The sequence below is a fragment of the Struthio camelus genome, chromosome 2 (genome assembly GCF_040807025.1).
Source record: "Struthio camelus isolate bStrCam1 chromosome 2, bStrCam1.hap1, whole genome shotgun sequence".
NCBI lineage: Eukaryota > Metazoa > Chordata > Aves > Struthioniformes > Struthionidae > Struthio > Struthio camelus.
Window position 1 is genome coordinate 126,705,756 of NC_090943.1, and position 24,030 is coordinate 126,729,785.

The 24,030-nt window shown below is 40.1% G+C and overlaps 1 protein-coding gene across 1 annotated transcript in view; it reads right to left on the reverse strand.

Moving 5' to 3' along the window:
- Positions 1-23,058, reverse strand: part of STMN2 (stathmin 2) — a 41,606-nt gene extending 18,548 nt beyond the window's left edge. Inside the window, exon 1 of the mRNA XM_009689453.2 lies at positions 22,951-23,058. Coding sequence (XP_009687748.1) covers positions 22,951-22,969 — 19 coding nt within the window. The 5' untranslated portion in view covers positions 22,970-23,058. The remainder of the gene's footprint in view (positions 1-22,950) is intronic.
- Positions 23,059-24,030: the final 972 nt, after the last annotated feature.

A 24,030-nucleotide genomic window follows, 5' to 3' on the forward strand; every position in this document is an offset into this window, starting at 1 on the left:
CATGCAGAGTACATATCACTGCCTTAACTCTACATGTTAAATGAAGGAAAGTAAATGATGTTAATCGTAATAATACAAAAGCTTTGATAGGTAAATTACCAGGAAAGAACAACGTTGACAAAAAACTGCAAGAGAATCTCCTCAGTCCTACATAACAAGATTTAAATACTTAGAGGCATTAAATGCATTAAAGTCAGGCAAGAACAGAATACAGATTTTTGCTATAACTAAAAGGGATTTTAATATTGGCAATTCTTGCAGTTCTGCTGCGAATATCCTGATATTTACAGATCTTAAATTCTGAAGTTTTGTGATTATTTCAGAACGTCATCTATTCTTTTTTTTTTTAAGTAAATTTCTCTTATGCACAGTTGCAGAGAAAGGTTTACAAACCTTATCTAATGCCCCTAAAAGCTTTGCTAGTCTCAGAGAGGTAGAATCTCAGATTGGTTTGAAACTCATGAATGCAAGAATGTTTCTAAACGAAACCCAAATGCATCTCCTTAATATCATGATTTTAAGCTGACCTCACCACTTTCTGAAAATTCTAGTATCATAATAGCTATGTTTAGACATTGTGAAACCACTTCCTGCTTTGGATGAGCATTTCCATGATCTTTCTTGGTGGACTCTTTACTTGCTGGTCCAGGTAAGATCTCCTGGAGGCTTTCAAGAACACCAGTGCTACACATTTGCATTAGCAAGCAGCGAAGCACAGCAGGATTGGATCTGTGGAGGGAAACAGTTCTACAGATTCAATGCCCATGCTATATATATTCTATGGGTCTTTTCTTTAGACCAATTTGGTCCCATGGGCTGTACAACTGTTCGTGGCTGGAGCACAGTAGATGCAATACTAGAGCACTTCTTCCAGTTTCATTACCTCTCAAGCAAAGCAGTTTCTGCACTCTGAGACTGCTCTGCAGTGTGAACCCGAGCATGGTCATTTGGGAGGTAGTGATGATTCACTTCAAAAGCCCTCTCTGACCTCATATGATGCACTTATTCAGATACATCCCCTATTTCTCCGCTAACAAGAGAAAACCAGTCCAGTGCTAGTCCTTCAGCTCACCTGCCCACTAAGCGAAGCTGGCAGGGAAGAGTCCTACAGCTGCTATCAATAAAAGTTAGCGACCAGTTATTTGCTACTGGCAGAAACATGGAGATTAGGGAAAACACTGGTATAACCACTCTGTCTGCTCTCATATGTTATCAAATAGCTATAAGCAATTTTTTATAGAATACACTGTAACATGAAAATCTGTCCTGACTGAGGGGCCATGGGCAATTTGGGTCACATTCTGTTCCTTGGCAAAGCACAGTTAAGACAGATTGCTGTGTTACAGCAGAAACCATTATTCATAATCAAGACTATTTTTAACACACAAAAGCAGGGAGATAAGTATAAATATTACTTATAATTAACATTTACTGAATGCAAATCTGTTGATTCCTTTTGCCTTACTGAATCCCATCCACAAATAATAAACTGCTATTGCTTCTTGACACTTCAAGTCCCATCTTTAGCTCCTAGCCAACCAGTCGCTTGAGGTTTTGCTAGCCTGGAGGAGAAACAGAACCTGTCACAGTGCCAATGGTCAAAACGTGGAATTCATAACACAGCTCAGCCTTATGTTCCCTTGACAGGTACCCATGAAATAGTTAGCTTTCTGAGATGAATTCTAGTTACTGAACTGAAATACCACTTTTTTTTTTTCTGATTTAGAAAAGACTGTCAGAGTAAGAAATAAGATTAGGTGAAGCATGAAATGAAAGATACAGAAGATCTACTACAGCCATCCTTTACATCGATTTCTCAGGGAGGTTATTGACAAAGTGGTTTGTTACAAATATCACTTTGTTAATGCTCCCTTTGAAGCGTTCGAGTTTTTGGGTCGTCAATGCAATGCTTTTAGTCATGAAAAGCCATGTTATTTTGTGAATATCCAAACCCATAATCTGTTGGCCATTTTTTAAAATCCATTTTGGTAACATGCTGCTTTCTTTTCTGTCAAATGAAATAGTGTTATATGATCATAACTGTTATTGATTCCTAATAGAAGTAAGCCAACTCAGGCCTATAAAAAGATTGATCTGGTCTGCATTCGATTCACATGTTGATGTTTTCTCAATCTTTTTATACAGTTCTGATTAATCTCCACTGACTTTTAAAAGCATTTTCATTGATTTTTTAATCTTTTTTTTTAACCGTTTTGTCAGTGAAACCTTTGGAAGAGAGCACAAGAATCTAGATTACAGCTCTAGTCTCACTCTGTGAATACTGGAAATGACAGGTAAGGAAGGTTGCAGACACATCCAGAGTGACAAGAGGTACACAAATACTTATTTCCGGCAATAAGATTGTGCAGTTTCTCTACAGCCGGCTGGGTATTTGAAGCAAATTGCATGATGTGTGTTAGTAAGGTGGTGAACCAGTGTTATATGGGACTGGGGGAAGCAAAACGCAAGAGGGGGCATATGATTATATGGGGGAGAAATATGGTTATACATATCATTTAACTTGTCATCTGTCTTAGATGTATGAGGCTGGGATTCACTCTACTTAATGCTGGTCATCTAAAACTTAAGATAGCCAGTTTGCAGCTGCCATGCAGGCTTTCTTTTTTAGCCAATGAAGTGAAGCAATTCAGGAAGTGATTGGTTTCATTCCAACACGGATATCTAAGATTAATGAAATAGGTTGTCTGAAGGGCACTGCATCTCCTGGCATGACCACAAAACCTGTGGAGGTTTACAGGCTTCTGGAATTGCTGGTGATGGAGGGAGTGAAAGCAAAACCCCCAGGAGCAAGTACCTGCTATCCATCACTTACTCTCAGCCACGACTGATGTCTCATTTTCGTGATCCATACAGGTGGAGCTTATTTTGGGACTGTGCCTCTGAATGCAAAACACTGCTCTACAGACTATTCTGTGTGAGCAGAAAATCTTGCAACTTCTTGTATGTATGTACTTGTCTGATTTCCCTGACAAAAATCAAACACTAATGGCTCATGGACTCAAAGTGAAGGCAGTTAGAGATAAGCTGGACAGATCTGCCTCCTTACTGTCCTATAGTGCTCACCTATAGGTAGCACAGGACCATAACCTGGGGCCATTCTATAATGGACAGCTCTTTCAAATTACACTGCTCATATGCTGCAAGGCATTTTAATAGAGAGAAGAAAATAGGGTTTGGGATATTCTCCTGACCTCCAATTTTGTGATATTTCTGCCTCCACAACATAAAAAAGTAGGTTCTGTAAAAAAGGAAGCAAGAAATAAGAGATCAAGGAAGAGAAATTGTGAAACATTTTCTAACATTTCCAGAAAATGAGAGAGAAAGAAACTGGAGAGATCTAATCTTGCTCTTGTGGCAATTCACAAAGTTGAACACTAGTTTAGGCATTCATTTCTGTAACCTTCATGACTGTTCTGAGATCTGTAAGGCTACCTAGGTTTCCGCAGAAGTATTTGTGATTTTACTCTCTCCAAAGAGAGAGCCTTCTAAGAACGTGCATTAGTGTCATTCAGAAAAGCACAGGGTGGCAGTGAAATCCATGAGCATTTTAGCGTAAGTTCCGCAACACACAAGGAATGATGTGACAAAGCGGAACCTTCAACTTCCTATTAAGACCATGTCAAATTGTACCAGATTATAAACTCAGCTCTCCAAATGCAAGCCCTTGCATGCCACTTCTATAGCATCCTTCAGCCAACACCACAGTATCTGAGTGGAGAACCCACCCAAAGGAATATACAAGCAGATATTTCCTTAAGAGTGCCCAATAATGACTTTCTTACATGTGCTGCTGTGTAGATGCAAACATCTGCACATTGTCAACTTGCGGATTGAAGGATGGCACAAATATGTCTGAGACTTGTCCCCAGATTTTCAGCTTAATCATTGAGCATTGCTATGCAAATTTGAGCTAAAATGTACTGCTTCATATGCCACTTCTGTGATTTGTACTTAATGTGTGTGCTTGGAAATAAATGTCTTTGTTCACTTTATTTTCTGATGTCAGAATGTGAATGTTATGGAAGATGTGAAGTTATTATTTTACATTATTTTAATTAATATAATTTTGATTGATGAAGCTATGAAAAAATCCGTTTATTGAACCCTGATTGTTATGGTCATCTGCAACACAAGTTAATGGGACTCTTTTGTTGGGCTAATAAAACTGCACTCCCCAAATTAAATTTTCATAGAAGGAGGTTTTTTGAATCTGGAAAAAATATCTTTTCATGGTTATTCAACACGAACAGTAATGCAGATGCTTTGCCCCAGTTATTATTAAGGAGTCTTGGGCCACACGATACTGTCTAAGTCTGTTTACAGACATGAGAATATACACATTTCCTTCTTCAGTGGAAGGAATATAGAAACTAGCCTCTCCAGAGCCTGTTGGTGCACTCAGGACCCTGATGGCCTCACCACGCTGCATCCTGGTGGAAACATAGAAAGAATAAAGTAAACGACAAGAAAGATACGGTAAGCATTTGCTCCTTTTCCAGCTCTGCAGAAACCAGTCTGTAACAGCAGCAAAGCCACACTCTGCTTTATCTCTTCTAAGCCATTCCTTTGTGGAGCCACTGCATCACACCAGCATGAGGAATATTTTGGCAGCTGAGTTCCAGCTGTGGGGAATGTAATGGAGCCTAATGCAAATACAGAGGTCTGTGGGTTTTCTGTAGATTCGTCAAATCCATTTAATTTTCAGGGACTTTTTGCCAGGATGAAAACAAAAATTTCAAAGATCTTTTTTCCTGGGGCAGAAGACATTCTCCTATAAGGTCTGCATCGCTCTTGCAGTTTTTTCAAGGGGATTCTTAAAGAGATTTTTCCCTCCCCATTTCCACATCCCACTTCTCTCCCCACAGTTTTCTTTCCATAGAGTTTTCTCTATAGGAAAGGATGTGAGCCACTTAAATGGACTATGAAGAAAACAGAGAGGATGAATAGTGAGGAATGAACTCAAAGGCTTTAATACTCCTAAGATAGCTTTATTTCCTGCCAGTGAATTGAAAGCCACTGTTTAATATAATAATATTTTGTAGTGTCTCTCACTGCCTCTTTAGGGAAGTTCTGCTTCTGTTCTTTGGAAGATTTTGCAGATTGCTGATGTTTAGGATGCTGATGCTATGCCTGCCTTCATAAGAGGTCACCACAGCCATTGAGTCTTGCACAGACACACTACATTGCCTGAGTGTGAAACACATGTAAGTTGTACAAGCACATCAGTAGTTCACATCTCTTTAATATAGCCCCATGCAGTAGTTAAAAAAGTCATTGTACCATCTGCTGTCTCCTGTGCTCTTTTTAAGCACAGAAGAAGGTTTTCAGTTATAGGATGATGTGAACTGAAGAGATGTTCCTGAATCAGAACTGAGCAGAAAAGAAAAAGGGAATAGGCACTAGCAGCTGCACTAGGAGGAAATAAGCCTTACTTGGCTCAGCTTATCTGCTTGAGAGCTGTTGGTTTTATTGCATAATTGCATACCGGGAAAACAGTTTCTTTTGGTTGGCACCATAGCAATCTTAGTTCTCTCAGGTATTACAGAAAACCCCTCAATTTTACTTTTTGTTTAGGAATATTGCTAGCGCTTGTAACATGAATATCAGGTCTGATCCTACCATTAGACTCCCTGTTCTCAAGAAAAAATCCCTATCCCCAGAAGCTATCACTAGCAGTTTTATGTGAATAACTTAAGGATCAAAACCTTAAGCTCTGCAACTTTGCAATAGAAGGATTCGCTTTTCATGTTTTAATGCTCACTTTCTGTAATGAATTTCCTTCATATCATATGTCTGAATGGTTGTCACACAGGCAAATCCTTTCACCAGCACACAGAGCCATTAGAATCTTTTACTTCTGGGACAAGTTACATATAAAGTGGCTTAAAAAGCCAGACATTTCACTTCAAAATTTCCACTAAAGTAGCTTTGAAGAGCCTCCATGGTAAGCAGTCCTGAACCAGGATCTCAGTCTCCACATAGGAAAACAAATGGTATTTGAAGGAGTGCTAACGTTCCTGTGTGAAAGCAGAAGGCTTCTCAGTGACGTGCCTCCACTCACTTACATCAACCCTGCTGTACGCAGGCTTTGTACTACAGGTTAACTTGTCACTTTCTGATTTCTGAGATTGGGGCTACCTCCTGTACTAACCTGCCTTAAAAGCAGCTTAGGAGAGTTTCTTCAGAACTCCCTAGTAGCAGAAGAAACCCCAGGTTTATGAACTTTTCCCTCAGAAGTGGCTGTGTAGAGCCTAGGAGCCACTGAAACATACTGCTCCCTGGGAACAAAGTCATGGGGCTTGATCCCGGCTCCACAGTGGTGGCTGGAACACCAATGACTTGCAAAGGAGATGGTCTTTGATGACCGTGTAATAGAGAGCAAACAAGCAAGGTGCGGCACCATCTAAGGTACAGCTTAAAAGAACACAGAGTGAGCCGTAGAGGCTGCACATGGCCCACGTTCCCCAACAGCCCTGACATGGAGATATGAGTCACCAAAAAGGCCGTATGGCCTACAGTTTTCTGCTCCCTGGTGTTCCAGGTCCTGGGAGGCAAGTGCAATTTTCAGTCCTTGTATTGAGTGTGCTGCCTCCCACCAGAGCATCCAGCAGTCAGAGGCTAGGCTATTGGAGGTGACTGCCATCCCCCAGCGCGTTCTTAAGGTCATCTCATTATTGTATTGCAGTAGCATACAGCCACCCAGCTGAGATCTGTACTAAATACTGTACAGACACCTCAGATGAGAACATCCTGTGCCAAAGAGCTTCCTGTGTAAGTGAAAAAGTCCGCAAAGGAATGCTGGGGCTGAAATGACACAGAGAGGGGAAAAAAATTGCTTCAGGTCACAGACCCAGTCTGTAGGAAAGCTTCATGGAGCACCCAGGTCTCCTGACTCCTCGATCAGTGACACCTCCATCAGGCTAGGCTGTCTCTTTGAGAAAGGGGCAGACAATATGTGTGCTGAGTCATAAAACATCCTATGGAGCGATGATACAAATTCCAGTATCATAAAATAGACAGTAATTGTTTAGGAAAGGAGCCTATTATGATCAAACAACATTTTACCAAGGCATGAAACATGCTTCAGGTTCTGCTGTAGTGCAGTAACACTGTGTTATTAGAACAGGATGTGACAAAGTTGGCTGTCAGAATTTCTTTGATTTTTTTTGTATTGCCACCTCAGCCATGTGTGTTTGGAATAGCTGTATTTATTTGATTTTCCATAATGATCTTTTCAGGGATTTCCACTGACTTAATTTGTATCACCCTGATCTCTTTACGCCGTTTTGACAAACTCTTCTTGATCTTGCATCACCTGGTCTTGCATCATCCACTGTCTTTAGATGTCATTTTATCCCATGCTGGCTGTATAATACCATGCCTAAAGTGTAATGGTATAATGCTGGCATATCGTAAGTCTTGTAATTGACGTAAGGTTTCTGTTATTGATTTTTTTCATCTTGACACAGTAGATTATTTCTGGACTTGTACTGATATTTCAATTATGCTATGACACGACTGCCCCCCAACTTTGAACTTAGATTGCAATCAAACTATTCTAAGAGTCACCCCGACATTCTTAAGAGAACAAATTCTCGCGGAATTGCCCATATGTTCTGAAAGCAAGCAATTATTTTTTTCTGTGCTGGTACAGCATCAGGCAAAGGAATGCCTCAAGATGTTTCTACAAAGAAGGCAATGAAGAAAGACTGAGTAAGGAATCAACCTTTTTCTCTTTCCATACTTCAGGGCCAGAGACTCAACAGCTGTAACGTGGTCTATCTCAATCAGTTGAGCAGACCTGCATTGCTGCAGTGCCAGTTTCCATTAACAGAGAGTCTGGTCTAAATGATCTCGACTAGATGATCTCCAGAGGTCCCTTCTAACCTCAACCGTTTTGTGATTCTGTGATTCTGTGATTCTGTAGTCCTTGCCATTTTGCTGGGATTAGATATACAGGTCTTTTAATGTAACTGCAAGTCAGATATAAAATGTGAAACTTTTTTGTAACTCATAGAGAGGTTGTAACTACAGCTCTCATTAATACACATACTATGCCGCTACAAAGCATGCATATTCATATACCCTAGATTGTCTTCCAAGATTTTAAAAATTGTATTTTGAAGTGATGAGGCCCAAAGTACTATTCAGCCATAACTTAAGGCCAAAAAATAAGCTACAAATTCAATTGCAAGGTGTATTTATTTATTTAGGCAAAGATAATGCAGACTTTAGTAAAAAATTGTGTTTATAACATACAGGATAAATGAAATTTTAATTGGCAGTAGGGCTGGATGCTTGGTCTTTATATTTGTGTAATTAAATGTGTTCCTTGCTTACTGAGTCACTTCAGTGAGTGCAGAACCTATTAATTACCATGAGAATCCATTTTAGAGACAACATAGTGCCGTGAGGATTGTGAAAGATATCCCTCAAACTAACCCAGTTGCATAGGCTAGAAAACCCCTCTTTTATAGTATCTTAAAGAAACAAAGAGAAGCATTCATTATTCAGTTTATACGTATGTGTATATATATGTTATGCACACATAAAGCTTTTTTATACAACATAAGTTTAGTGGTTGATTCTGAGCAATCTGCATGTATTTAATGTACTTAACACAAAGCCAAATATGTGTAACCGCATCTTTGCAATACACAATTACTTCTATGAGCTGCCGTGACTGCTGACTAAATGTCAAAATGCAAAAGACAATGAAAGCAGACAGTTTGAAAAATCCAATTTTCTTCTGTGTTTTGAATAGAATTTTAATTTTGTGAGACATTTTGAACTAAGGATGTCTCATCAGTTTGAATAAAGGCATTAGTTTGCTGTCTGGCTACAATTCCAAATGGCATATGTTAAGTCGAATATTTAAAAATGAAGGGTTCTTATCCTTGCTATAACACAAGCAATGACACACCGATTATAATTTTGTTAATTTAACAACAGTATTTTAAATTTGAATGCCGGAATAAAATAAGCTCTTAGCAGATGACTTCTAAGTCTCTATACAAACTTGTTTGATATTACAGTTTGTTTGTCAATGTAATTCTTAACTGGGGAAGTTTTTCCTTTAAACCCAAAGAGGGATAATAAAAGCTCTGGTGCAGATGCCCTGATATTCTGATTTAGAGACACTTTATAGCATGTGGCTTAATTTGCTTTCTTTATAGCAGCCGGTGTACAAATTTAAATGTGTTTTTACAAACTTAAAGAGTCTCCACAATTCTGTGTGGGAGCAAGGGACTGCATTTATTTAATTACAAGATATTCCAAAGGACTGAATTTCTGTGTTTAGACAAATTTAGACCCTGATTCAAGAAAGTGTCTCTATGTAGGAAGCTTATCAACAATGTGTTTAGCTTTGAAGGAATCTTTTAGTCCAGAAACAATCTCTGGAGGTTTTGAATGATTTTTAAAGCACTGCAGAGAGTAAGTAAAAATGACAGCAACTCCTAGGTCAACCATATGAATACAATGCAGATTCTGTAAAATTGATCTTTTATTTTGGCAATATCTCATAATAAGTGGGCAGCAAACTTACTAGGGAAAATATCTTTTCGTGCTTCCCCAAACCTAGAAATAGGAGCTACTCCTAAGCATTTCAATGTTCAGCATGTTCACAGTGAAAATTATCACAGCATTTAGCATTATAGGATAATTTTCTGCTAGTCTTCTACATAGTCCTGAAAAGACTAAAAAATACCTAACTGAGATTTTAGATAATAATTTCAGTGTGTGGCTCTGTAAACCCATAAGTGTCATTGATGGAAGATTAAGACGAAACCTCAGAACAGGAATAGATACATTCAGTAAAATAGGCTGGTTCTGAAAACTTTCGCAAGGGAGAGCTTTTTTTTCTGTTTCTTCCACAGCCCCTTTAAAGGGCTCAGATCAGGAAAATGGCCAGGAGCAGAGATGCATGTGAATGAACAGGAAAGGAGGCTGGGCTCACCAGTGACTGAATGCTATTCGGTGCTGGTGAGGCTACATCTGAGGTAACGTATCCTCTTTTGGGACTCCCTATTTAAGATGGATGTGGAGAAACCGCTGAAGGCCCAGTGGATGGCTACCAGGAAGGTGAGGGGCACAAGGGCAGAAGGCCTGCAAAGAAGTGGCAGAGGGGGCTAGGTTTGTTTAGGAGGGTGAAGGGAAGGCTAAGATGGGATACACTGGCTCCTTGCAATGATCAGGGAAATGACAGAACCAGAATCCTCTTGGTAGTGCCAGATGAAAGAAAAAGGAGAAATGGCCATAAATCGTGGCTTGGGTGGTTGTGAAACCGTGCAGAAGTTGGCTAGACAAAGCAACAGCTGATCTGGCCTAGTCCTGCTTCAAGTGGGAGGCCAGACTAGATGACCTCTAGATGTCCTTTCTGATTCAATGTCCAGAGCAACCTCATCTTCGTATATGTGCCAGTAGGGGAAGGAGGGCTTGCTAGTCATGCACGGACCCAGCTCCATTCCTCTTTTTTATTCACATCTTTCAATGCTCATTATCCCATGAAAAATGCATCTCATATTACTGAACCTCTGCACTCTTGTTATCATTCATGATTTGTGCAGTACCTCCAGACTCCTGGTGAGCTTATCCCCAGCACATCATGGAGCCAAATTCCTCTGGTCCCTTCCTGTCTCTGCCCAGGGGCTCATTTACTCTACTGCCCTCCATCCTACCTCCTTCCCTTGCCAGGGAACCGCCCAGTTTCCTTTGGCTGTGCTGCAAGATACCTCGCAGGGGCTAGCATCAGAGCCAGAGCCCAGGCCATGCAGCTGCTGGACTTCAAGTCTGGTCATCACCGTATACCACTTCTCCAGTCATCCCGTCTCCTTCTGGAAACGCAGCGATGCAAGTACTCTTTCAGGTTTGGTAAAAAACTGTCCCAGCATTTAAGCTTGCTTGCAGAGCAAGCAATGCGCCTTGCAGAACAGCAGGAGGCAATAAAGAAAGGTACACCAATGGAGATAAAGAGAATCACTGTAACTATTCTTGTAAACTATGGCTTTGCCTCAGTTGGAAGATTGTGTATAGCTTGCAGATCCTAAACGATTATTTCAGTTTTGGAAATATTGCAAGTAAAACAGAGGTCTGACCATCAGCTAATAGTAACTCGTGTAGCACAACAAATCTGAGGTCCTTGCAAATTTTGTTACTGAGCAAAACCCCAAAAACCATATTGGAAATAGAGCATGTGGGTATTAATGTGCCTGTTTTAATCACAGCTTGGCACATTTGGCGCCATTTATTTAAGCCAAGCTTGAGAATAAATCCAGACCAATATCTGAGAGATGTATTTGATTGAACTGGACAATTTTTGCCTTTTTTAGTAAAACTGATTTGGACAGTGACAGCAATCAATGAAGTGACTCCTGCTGAGCGACAGATGAAATCTTCAATAACCTTGACTCCTGCTAGGTGACAGATGAAATCTTCAATAACCTTGACTCCTGCTAGGTGACCAGCCTTTTCTTCTTTGCCACATCGTCTCTTACCCCGAGAAAAAATGCACGCAGCAAATGTGTGCTACAGTAAAGCTCTTCAGCCTGAGCACCCATTGAGCTGTGACTATTTATTAGTGACCCTCTAGAAGCCCATCTAGAAGATGTGGTCCATGTCCTGCAGCTTTCTATTATCATGAACTTATCCAAACTCACATTAAAATTAGTTGCAATAGTTTGAGGTTTTTCCTAGTCTTGAAGTTGAGTTGATTTATATTATGTTTTAATAGCAATCAGAATGAATGATGAAATGAATGATTTCATTCATGAATGAAATTCAAGCCCTGTTGCAAGTCAGCTGAAAAGTTGATTTTGGTGCATATTAAATTTTACCCAATAGATACTTTCTAAGGGACTTTACAAGCTGAAATTTCGAGATATTCTAACATGCGTGTTATTCTATGCCTTTCAGATTTTTCTGTACCATTTTTAACTACAGTATCTATATAGTTATTACTAATTACCAGATTTATGCTTCTGCTATTGTATCCTGCCATGCCTTTACACATATATTCAAATATTTGATTGCCTCCATTAAGAAAATAATGATAACATTCAAAAGCATATTGCTAGAATTTATCATAGCTAGGAATAGATTATAAATATCATTGAGTATTTTAATCAGAAGATGTGTAAAATGAATGAGAGAAAGGAAAAAAAAAGAATGACAAGCTCTTTGGAACCTTGCTGATGGTGCACACAAAGTGGCATATTATTCAGAATTGATTAAATTGGCTGAAAGAGAGTAATTACTGGTGAGATTTTTATTACAATTGAAAATATAATAAAACTATAACAAGGACGAGTGGCTAGAGGAAACCACCTGTGTTTTAAGTAGCTTTGCTCAGATTTGCATAATAGAAATACTTTGATTTTTGAATATGTAAAATAAATGCGTAAATATAACAATTCATATCAACTTGTAATAGACTACTTCTCACTAAGGATCATCTTTCATCATCCACCTCTTTTTTCATGCTTTATTTCTCTCCTCCTTCCTTCTTTTATAGTATCTTTTCAATTTAGTGATTTTTTCCCCTATCCTGAAATATTACTGAAGAAATAGACTTCTAGAGTCCGTTCATTCAGTCAGTCTGTCTATCTGCCTATCTGTAATTTATCCACCTATGATGTGTCTATCTATGTATCTATTTTTAATGCAATACTGGCCACCACTTACACAGAAGAGTATCTTGATGAATTCAGAAATACTGCCCTGCTGCTAAAATAACCACACCAGGAGTTGATCCCTGCAGAAATATTAACCTCAGTTGATTTCCATGGGGCTCTGGTGTGAGGGTGCTTGGCTCACTTAGGATAAAAAAGATCTTCACTTGCAACAGTGAGATTTTCAGGACACTGTGCATCAGTAGATCCCAGCATCACCTGTCTGTCATTAGAAGCAGAGCAGGACTTTGTCAGCTTGTCTTTTATAACAGCCTTATGAAACGTTCAGTATTGGCTTTGCCATCACATTTTTCAATGCAGCCTAAAATTAGCAGGACCTGGTGATATCCAAATGTCAACTTATAATAGCCTGTTTTTTTTTTCTTTTGATGTATAATCAAATTCTTTTTCCTGCATAAAAATGTCTCTTTTCCTGTACAATCAAATTCTCCTTTATTAGTGTAGCTGGGTCTCACAGGACTTTTCAAAATAATGAAAGAGTTGTTTCCTTCCCAAATTTCTGCTTCTGGAGATTTAAAGAGTGAAAAGTGGGTTCAGCAGACACAAATCAGTTTGGGCCTTTTACCATAGATTCGCACTAGTTCAGAATGTAATTCTGGTTGATGTTCCTGACTTTCACATTTTAGTCACTCATATGTATGATCTGTAGACCAGACAGTGAGCCATTGCTACTTCCCATCCAATGCCACTTTTTTCTGCCATTACTTTGGAAAATATGGGAGTCCTCCTTCCACTGCATATCAATTTGTTAAATTATAAACACTTGACCTACCATTTTCCTGGCTGGAAGACTGCCCCTGGCTGAATTCTGGGGCAACCCTTAGCAAAAAGTGTTTCACTCTTCCTGGGAAGATGACTAGGGAAAAATATGTCCATATAGTAAACGAAACAAATGCTTTTTGGATTTGTTTGAGAGGCTCTAGCTCTTTGTGCCAGGAAATTATTCCTCCTTTGAAAAAATCTTCCCAGGCCTGGCCAAGGGCTATGTCATGGAAAGATCTGATTTCAGTCTTCACTCATGACTAGTGTTTGACAGCCAAATTTTCTGAAGACGGTTTGCACTGGACATGACCTGCTCCACATAGGCTGAGAGCAATGTTTCAACCGCTGCTCCTCCTGGTTGCTGTGGCCTAGAGGAGCGCTAGAAATTGAAAATGAAGGGAAAAAACTATCCTGTCAGCTCAAGGCTGCTTTAATCTAGGAAATTATATCCATATAATGACATGAAAATATATTAAATGTTATTTTTTAAACTTTGTGCTGTAGACTGTTCCTGTTTGCTTCTTAAAGTGCTTTGAGTTTTCTGCCAGGGTTCAGTTTTTATTATTATTACTGTTGCAAATTTTTACCTGTCTTGACAGGACCGTTTGCATGTTTTATGTAAGAGAGAGAAGGATTCCAGCAGAGCCGAGTCCTGCAGAACAGCATGGGCAAGATATACAAACTGATAATTATAATTTTGCAGAGCTGTATCTCTGCCATATTTAAACCTCACTAATATATTTGTTTTTTAGGCCTCCCATCATTAGAGGGCAAACTCTTTACAGCGCTAATCTGACGCAGCAGAATTCTCTAAATAAGATCTTTGCCTTCTTTCACTAATGTTTCACTGCAAAAAAGGGAATACACTTCAATAGGAAATAACTTGAATCCTCAATGCAGATTAAAATAAGCACCATACTATTGTTTTTTCTTAAGAAGTCATTATTAGTATTTTACTTGAAAAATAATCATATTTAGAGGTAGAATTTTGTTTCCCCAGCAATAAGTTATTTGCCTTAAGAACATATATTTTATTGATAAATATTAAAGATTTTTTTTTCAACCTCAGCGAGTATGGGCTTCTTTCCTATCTAGAATATATAACGTTGAAAGCCGTCAGACTATAATATTTACAGGATCAAAAAATATCTAAACAACAGAAAAGATACTAGCTGAAAAATAGTCCTTTGTATTACATCTTCATATTAAATTGAATAAATGCCACTACCTGAAAACACAGACTGTATATTCAAGTGACTATAAACATGGCTGCTGAGTAGCATAAATTACTCTTTCTATTCACATGAACAATGTAAGAAACAAATATATCAGAATAGCTAAATGTGATCTTTAATAAAGGTTAATAAAATGGGTTACAGAAGCAAATGTCACTTCCACAAAATGTCATTGAAAATGATAGACCCTGATTCATGCATTCTATCTTAATTTAAAAGATTTCCCAGGAGGATGAACAGGTTTCTTGCAGCTCCATTCACATAGCTGGAGGTCTTGCAGAACTAAAATACTAGCAAAACAGCAATTGTAATTTTTGCTACATGTTTGTACACAAAATATAGTACAAAATTTTTGTGCATTTTTGATATTATGTTCTCTACTGTCCTTTACAATGAAAAAAAAAATAACCCCAATAATAATCTTAGACACTTCAGGGAGTTTTTCTAATGAATTTAGCAGGAACCATCCCAGTGAATACCATAGGATGAATGAGAACATGGATACATGAGAAATCTTAGGCCAAAAGGATAATTGATGTTTTAAATAACTTTAGAAAGGATCAAAAATAGGAGCAAGATTAAAAGTCATAGCTATGTAGTCACCTAGTCGCTAGTGAATACATTTAAATATAAAAAAAAAAAAAAATTACACACACACATTAAAATGACCTTAGCTTTTCTAAGGTACATTCTTGATTTGTAGACTTCTATGTCAATCAATAGTATTAAATGCACATAACCTTATTTTTCTTTATCTAAAAAGTACCCTAAGGTTTATAAATAACTACCTGAACAGTACAGAGTGTTAACACAACTTTAGGCAGTAAGTTGCTGTTTCCTGGGGTGATCATTATGTTCTTTTGAAACTTCTATAATATCAGAGGATTGTTACACATTTCTATGCATTATGGAATTAAACCTTACATCACACCTCTGATGTAAGTATATAGGATTATCCCCATCTTAACGAAGAGAAAGTCAGGGCATAAAATGATTAAGGGACAAATCCAGTAAAGGCTGTAGGGGCCTAAAATGAGATTTAAGCATACTTCAGGCATCTAATCCAAAATGCGGATCCGGTGAATTCCCGCACAGCTGCAGAGAGGTCATTAACTACCAGCTGGTGCTCTTAAATTGATTGTACGTTCTAGGGTGCTACTTTTTGTCCAAGAAAGAGTGCCCCAGCCTTGAAAGGCTGAATTCCCTAATACTGGGAATTGGGAATTCTTCCAACCCGGTTCTCTGAGGAAATGTGTGTAGCCTGTTTTCTGAGAGCACACGTAGCGGACATGTAGCACACATGGATAGGACAGGCTCCTTCACACACGCACTGCTTTCTTTTAAAATAGAGCTGAGGTGAAATGTTGATGGCTGAGTTACTGCTGCCCTGTGATACAACGATCTACGGTGAGGACCTCTGACTGGGAAATGAGATAACTCGGTTCAATCCCTTTCAGAAATGAGGGGATTCATGCTGAAGGACCCTAACACCATGCAGGGAGACTTGAGTTCTCTTTTCTGCTCCCATGACTGTTCTGATTCTTTATCCAATGACTGGAACACGTGAAATGCAGTGATTGTCCCATCAGCCAGGGCTTTCTGATTTCTAGATGGGGCTACGCTCTCTTAGGTGCTCTCCTACCCAATGAATCGTGGCGTCTACCATGTGTCGTGTAGGTACAGCAGCCTCTGTATCTGACTGCAGGTGCCTCAGAGCTTTACTAATGCTATCTTCAGTCACTTTTCTAAATTAAATCACCTCCTTGGGGAGGAACTAGAAGGGGGGGACCCAAAACTAACAGTCCTGTTTTATGAATCACAATTCACAAATTGGGTGTTAATGACCAGAATTTGTCTGCATAATTACTACCATAACAGTGATGGTTTTCATATATTAGAAAGAATATATTCATTAGAATTTACTTATGAACATTTCAGATTACAGAGTTATACCTAAAAAAAAAAAAATGTTCTAAATGTGCTCAGCAAAGCCAACTGTTTAGTGTTGATGCTGTGCATCAGTTTAACTGCACATCCTGGCAAAATGAGCTTAAATTCACTTCATTTGTTGAATTATGTATCAGTAGACAAGAAAGAGAAAAATATAATAAGTGGAAGAGAAAATGAAATAATTACAGGGCAGCTCTGCATGCTGGATATTGCTCAGACATGTGATGTCTTGAATATATTTTGTTCCCAGGGTTCAGCATTTTCTTCACTAGGCCTGTATCTCAGCTGAGGTCTCCAAATCAATTTTTGCTGATTTTGAAAAGTGCTGAGCAACTAGAGGAATAGACAAAGCCTTTGCTGTAGTCTTGGATGCGCAGCAGCTTTCAAGTGGGATCAGCAGTGCTCATAAACTGAAAATAAACCAGCAACAGCTCAGACTATACCCACAGAATACCTCACAGTGTAAACTTCAGGAAGATTATGTATAGCAGCCATTCTTTCAAATCAGCTACCAAACTTCTGTGGCTCCAAAGGCTAAGGATCGGGCTGAGGCCTGTGGCTGAACTCTGTTGACTCCAGTGAGACAAGATTCTTATCTGCAAAGTTGGTCCATCTATCATCCATTTTATGGATACTGCACTAAAAAATATGTTCTCTGCAGCGCCACCTGATGATAGCAAGTTTTTTTTATTTATAAAGATGACTTTTGTGGGCAGTTAATAGCATTTGTGAAGGTAGTTATTGCAGAGGTAACTAATCACTGCTGATTCATGGTATGATATTTGCTTCTCCTTGAAGTATTGCTCAGAGCTACCGAGAGTGCCAGGACAAAAATTCTGAAGCCTGGTAATATAAGCAGAAAGACAAATGTGTTCAATATACTTATAAAGCCTAGGGAGCATGTTCTGTAAAAAGATTTGTCGGAAGATTTCATTTCCAGCTGTGCTGTTGCCCACTGGTCAAGCAGAGGGCTAGGCACCGCCTTCTACCCCTTACCTTCAAATGGTGGAACTCTTGCTAATTTGCCATATAATCTTTGGCAAACCTTTCGGCGAGTTAATTTTCTAATTAAATCAATAATTTGGAGTGACACCATTTTAGGATGCCTAGTTTAAGACACCTAGGGCTTGATTTTCTCAGGAGTGCTGAACATCTCTTCTTCCTTTTGACTGTGAACTAATCAGGTACTTAAATTAGGTCTACAGGAAAATGCTGCACAGGTCAAATATTGCCCAGACCCACCTGTCATGAAATCCTCTGATCTCTGTGTTTCAGACTGCTTAATAATGCCTAGTTCTCTCAGAGGGCTGGTAGGAGAATTAATTAGTTAATTTTTGCACAGCCTTTGAAGGCTAAAATGCTGCCTAAATATATTGCTGAACACGATTGTCTAGTCTCTCTGCTGTAATCAGTTTTTTAAATTAATGGTATTAGTTTGAAAGTGGAGAATAAGAATGAGTTTATCATTTCCATTAAAAAAAATATATATATATGAATGTCACCTGAGAGAAATCTAACCACGTTGTAGTGTGATTACATATATATTTATAATAAAATATATATCCAAAATGTAATCTAGAGAAATGTGCTATTATGGTATAAATACCAAAGAAATAAAAAAGAAATCTAGAAATTAATTAACTATTTAAGGGAAGAGCTGGCAAAAACAATGTGAAGGAATTATAAAAATATATTATTAAATATAGAAGCCTTTAATCTAGATTCAGTTTATATTGGGACAAAGAGCTGATGGAGGTACATGTGAGGCAACATTTCAGAAGTGTTCAGGCAGCTGAATTTTAGGTTTATTTCCTCAGAATATTATGAGATCTCTTCCATAAGATGACGTTCCAATCTCCTACAGGTACACTTCTGGGGGTAAATAAAGAATTGCTATGAGGCAATATAAATTCTGAACCACATGGACTGTTTCTTACATTATTACTGTCTGAATTCTCAATAGCAGGAAGAGTAATCTACTTTTTAAAAACAGGAGAAAAATATAAAGAAGTGTTAACCTTCATTTCTCTACTGATTTGTAAAGTTGCCAGCAACTTTACAATACCTTTGTGAGCAAAATTCTCAAAGATTCAGGCTGTGAAATAAACTAATCGGAACGTTTCTTCTGTGAGACCTTGAAAAAATTTGGAATCACGGGGTCTCCATCAAATCACACTTCTGCTAACACCATGCGATAATAAACTCTCTTTTCCCCATTATTTCCCATCTTAATGTAATTCCCTATTGGGCTATTCAAATAAGTAATTTTCTGACAGTGAAAAAGCATTCAAGGCTGTCTTGTGCTCCTTTATTTATAAAAGGGGGAAAAACAGGTTAAAAACTTCAGTTGTAAACTACATAATACTGAACGGGGGCATGTTTGGTCCAAATTCAGCCTGGCACAGAATCGTATGTCTATCTGGAAGCCTGTCACTCCCATTGATGTCCAGGTGATTACTCATGTGCTTAAAGATAAACACACGTCTGAAGGTACTGGCAGATTGGAGGTGAGATGCTTATCCTTTTGCAATAGAAAAGCCTTAGTTATTAAAATAATTGAACCAGTTAAACTCAACGACTATACCCCTATTTATGATTTTACATGTATGTTTGCATACTAGATAAAACAATAATGCAATATTTGGTTAATGGGCACACTTAACAGTGAAGTTACACCCATCAAGATAAGTATCTAGATTGAACGTAACTAAAATACAAATGATAAAAGAAAAAACTCTGAAGCACTTTTACAATGATTTAATCTTATGCCAATGAGGCAATGGGTGGCTGACTGAATTCCTTTATTGTCATCATCCTACCCATTTATCACCTCACAGTTCCCGACTATCTCCAAAGAGTCTCAATTGAAACACTTCTTTAATGCATCATTCATGCTTCTCCTATGTTTCTGTTAGATAAAATCCTATAAAATAAACAAGAGCCATAATCAGGATGGAAACTTTGGTGTATGATACTTGTTTGCACATGTTTTCATAATAAATGTTCTCTAAATTGAATACCACAAGGAAACAGTGGCACCTCTGACTGCTTCACCCTTAAGCTGCCAGGTACATATTCTAAGAAAGACTGGCTATGTGTATGGCCTATTAAGTCTGTAGTGACCCCAACTCCAAAAGCAGTTGATTTAATGTCCTGTCACCAATACCCTGCATGGTAGTAAGTATAAGGTATGAACGAGCCCATCCACAAAATGCAGATTTCACCTGGAAGAAAGTGTCAAGGGGAGGAGGCAATTAAATTAACTTCCTTACAGTCCTGTTCTATGAAAATTTAAATAAGACTCACTTAAAGACAAATATGTGCATATGTGTGCTTGGTGTGAACTTGTGCATACATTAAACAGAAAGAAAAGCTTCTTGGGTTTTCAGAGTGTACTGAGCTCCAGAAGTTGTTGTATCTCGTGACTTTCCTATGTCAACCAAAGGAGACTTCCTTGAAAAGGAGGTTTTATTTAAGAGGGTATAAAAGAAAATGAGGCTATTCTATTCTATTAAAGAATATAAGCACATACTGATCACAGTATTTAGCATCTACCTAACCTGAGGTATGTGAAGAGTTCTGTCCAAAACCAGTGGGATTGTCCACGTGCTTGAAGTCAGACACCTGCTTAAGTGCCTTGCTGGCCCTGGGCCAGACCATAATGGTGGGCCCGCTTAAGCTGATTAGAGTTTTTCTATTGACCCCAGAGGCATCAGGATCTAGCCTTTACCGGTGCTCTGTAAAATGCAGCACACAATAGCGAAAAAAATCAGGCACTATTTAGTTCTCGCAGTGGTCTGTTTGTAAAGCTTCAATATAGGTTCAAAACAAATGTAGTTTATTTAGCAGCAACTGGAAACGTATATGACCGAGATTGCATCTATTTTTCCACAAGAAAACAACATTCATTTGTTTCATTGAAGAAACTCTTGAAGAAATAGAGAGGAGCTTAATATAAATTAACAGAAGTGTTTTATTTTAATATGCTGTCAAGAGCTCAAATTTCTCTAAAGATGGCTACAATAAAAAATAACAAAGTTTAAAAAAAGGTGAAAGGCCCTTAATATTTGTAAATTTAAAGAGAGAAGATGCTAAATAATATATCTCTCCATTTTAACTGAATGATATTTTAATTAATATTTTTAGAAACTTGAGCTAGGCAGTTATATTGCTTACTATTATTTTCTAATGTATGTAGCTCACTAACCAAGAATTAATAGGTAAGGTGGAGTGATACAGCCAATCAGTCTCTGGGCAAATCTAATGATTTCAGCCATCTCTCCTGCTGCAGAAACCTTTATATATCTGTGTGCTGTGAGATCATTAATCAAAGGCTGAAGAGCCCTTTCTTCCCTACTGACAGAATTCCTAACAGGGCCTTCTGCAGTGATAAGTCTCCGACTGACTACAAATTATCAATACTGATTACCAGATTGCTGCAGTGGGGAGGGGATGGCGTGCTCAGCACTGCAGGGCTGGCCAGACTCCCACAGCCCTTGTCTCCCTCCTCTATTTGCATATACAGCTGTCTCATGCCCTTTTCCCAGGGGTGCCCTAACCAGGTTAAAACGCTTTCAGTCCTCACCCACTATTCCTCAGAAGTGGAACATCAGCCTTCAAATAAATAAATGTATAATGCATCAGTCAGAGCCACACCAGAAGGATTCAGCGTAACTTTGTGCAACGTGATTAAGGGAGACAACAGAGCCTGCACAGAATGTGAAACTGAATGCGATTTTTTTCTTTTTCTTGTGGAAGGGTCATAATTGCGTTGGCTCTTTTTATCGTTATTCGGTGTGATTTGAGCGTCCACGAGTTTAACGGCAAATGCTGGTGAAAACCTGAATTTGAATGCGTCAAGTGTAGCTCCTGCCTAATTTCAAATATATATCTATACATCTAGATCTATATATAGATATATAGAACTCACTCATCTATATATCTTTATCTATATATCTTCATCTATATATCTCCATCTATATATCTTCATCTATGTACAGATCTAGATACCGAAAAGTAATATGGCATGAGGTTTCAACCCTCTCGCAGCCTGAGCCCACGCTGGTTCCGTCTCCCCCTTCCACACCCTCCACCGCAATTTTCTGCTCCTCCACCCCTCCCCGCAGCCGCCCTCAGACAAAGCGGCAGGAGCCCGGGGGGACCTCGCCGCCCGGGCTGGGGCGGGGGGCGGCGGCACGGCCAGGCGGGCGCGCCCGCCGCGACGCCGCCCCGCAGCCAGCCTGCCGCAGGGGGACCGGACCCCCGGGGCTCCCCACAGCCCCGGGCTGCTCCCCACGGCCCTGCTGCCGGCCGCCGCCCCTCGCCTGGCCTCGCCCCGGGCGCAGTGGGGCGGGGGGCTCCTCGCAGCGAGCGGGGCGCAGGGTGCGGCTCCCGGCGGCCGGGGGTGTCGGAGGAGGGGGGGGGGGTTTGCTTGCAGCGCACAAGCGCAAAATAAAAACAACGCTGGAAGCTGCTCGCTGGGAAGCAAAACAAGGGTGGGGTCGGATAAAAAAATCCCAGCTCTGGATGATGCAGTGACCTACTTCCCCCCCCCACCTTTCTCCGCTATTCCCCCCCCCCCCGCCCCGCCCCGGCCAGACTGCAGGTGTGGGCAGCGCGGGAGCGGCTCCGGCTCTGCGGCTCCCCTGCAGCCCCTCGCCCCGGCGCTGGGCGCGGTCGGCCCGCAATGCGCGCCGCGGCAGGTGCGCGCCCCGCCGCGCTGCGCTGCGCTGCGCCGCACCCCGCCGCGCCCCGCCGCGCCGGCCCCGCGCCCCCGGCCGCCGCCCCGCGCCCCCGAGCTCCCCGGCGGTGCCTTTCCTCCTTCCCTCTTCTCTTCTCCTCGCCACCCGTCTCGCATTTCGTTTCAGAAATAAAGGGACGCGCTGTCCCCGGCGAACGGGGGCAGTCGGGGCTGCAGAGGGCATATTTATAGGGGGCTAACTTTTTTGCTGTTCTCGTTTTTTTTGTTCTCTCTCTCTCTCTTCTTTTAGTGCCATAATACATATATTAATCATTAAAACAATAAAAACCGTTTTAAAATTAGTCTGTGCTCAAGTGCCGAGCTCACCCGTTAGTAAATATTTAATCTCATCGCAGCTTAGGACGTTATAAGAGCCCCGGGGTCCCACCTCCCTCCTCTTTTTGATAAAAGAAATTAAAGAAAAGATACGTTTAGCGTTGTCTTGATTTTTTCTAAACTTTAGGGCCACTGAAAAGAGCACCCAGTGTAGATAGTGGTGCTAGGAAATAGTGGCTGTTGTACTGGCTGAAGGAAAAGAGATGCAGTTTCTTACCCATTGCTGTTTTAGCCATGGTGGGATGTGCAGACTCTCAGAGGTGGTGAAGGCAAAGGGGTCCAGCTACAGCAGTGGAGAGAGGGAGAGAAGACTGAATAAGGCACTGAGTCAGCAGAGTGGGGCTGTGCAAGAGAAGGAGCAAGAGGCAGGAGCCCATGAATAATTATCACTCCTCTACCCAAGCAGATTGGCTCTAGAGGTCCCCTGACATGACTCCTGCAGAGCCAGAATCTCCGGGCATTAAATATTGATCCACCAATGGTGCTGGAGTACAAAGTGCCAGATTGCAGTTTGAAATGGAAATCAGTCCTTGAATGCCTCTCCCCCCTCGGTTTAGCTTTAGTAGTACATTCCATGTCAAATGTTTTATGTCTTGCATGAAAAAGCCTATTGGCGTTGAAGGCTCTGCTGTTGCTACCTGTAAAAAATGCACAAATTCATTTTAGCACATTTTATTCCACAGACAGGACAAAAGAAAGGACCAGTGCAAAGGGTTTTCTAAACCGTTTCAGTAAAAGAGCTGCTTATATTATTTCGCCTCTGCGTCCCATTTCCTACAAATGCGTGCAGCTACTGTACACAATTGCTTTATGCTGCATGTTTTTGCATCTCAGTATTTATTTTGGAATCTCCAGCACTAAGCCTGGACAACTTGCATTGTGATAAAACCTGGGGAATGACAGCTGGACCTGCTCACGCTCAAGCCTCTGAAAAATGAAAAGCAGGATAAATGTTGTTGCAATAGCCACTTCCCTATGTACTATGAACGAGAGACACTGGGAAACTGGTTAGTTGATAAAGAGTGCAGAATGTGGCCTAATAGGATTATTACATGAAAGGGAATGGAGATTTTTTAAGGATTTCCCCTCTATCCCTGCGAAGAGGAAAGCCAGTGGCATGACTAACAACCACTGAACAACAGATGTGGATGGTTGTCTGAAATTCTTGTTAGAACCATGGCAGCAATGGGACCTATTTGCAAATCTCCTTCTGCTGGAAGTGGTTGCTGGCCAAGCGGAAACAACATCCAAGACTGTGGTGCAAAGAGAAGCTTGACCCTCTATCCTTGCACTACCA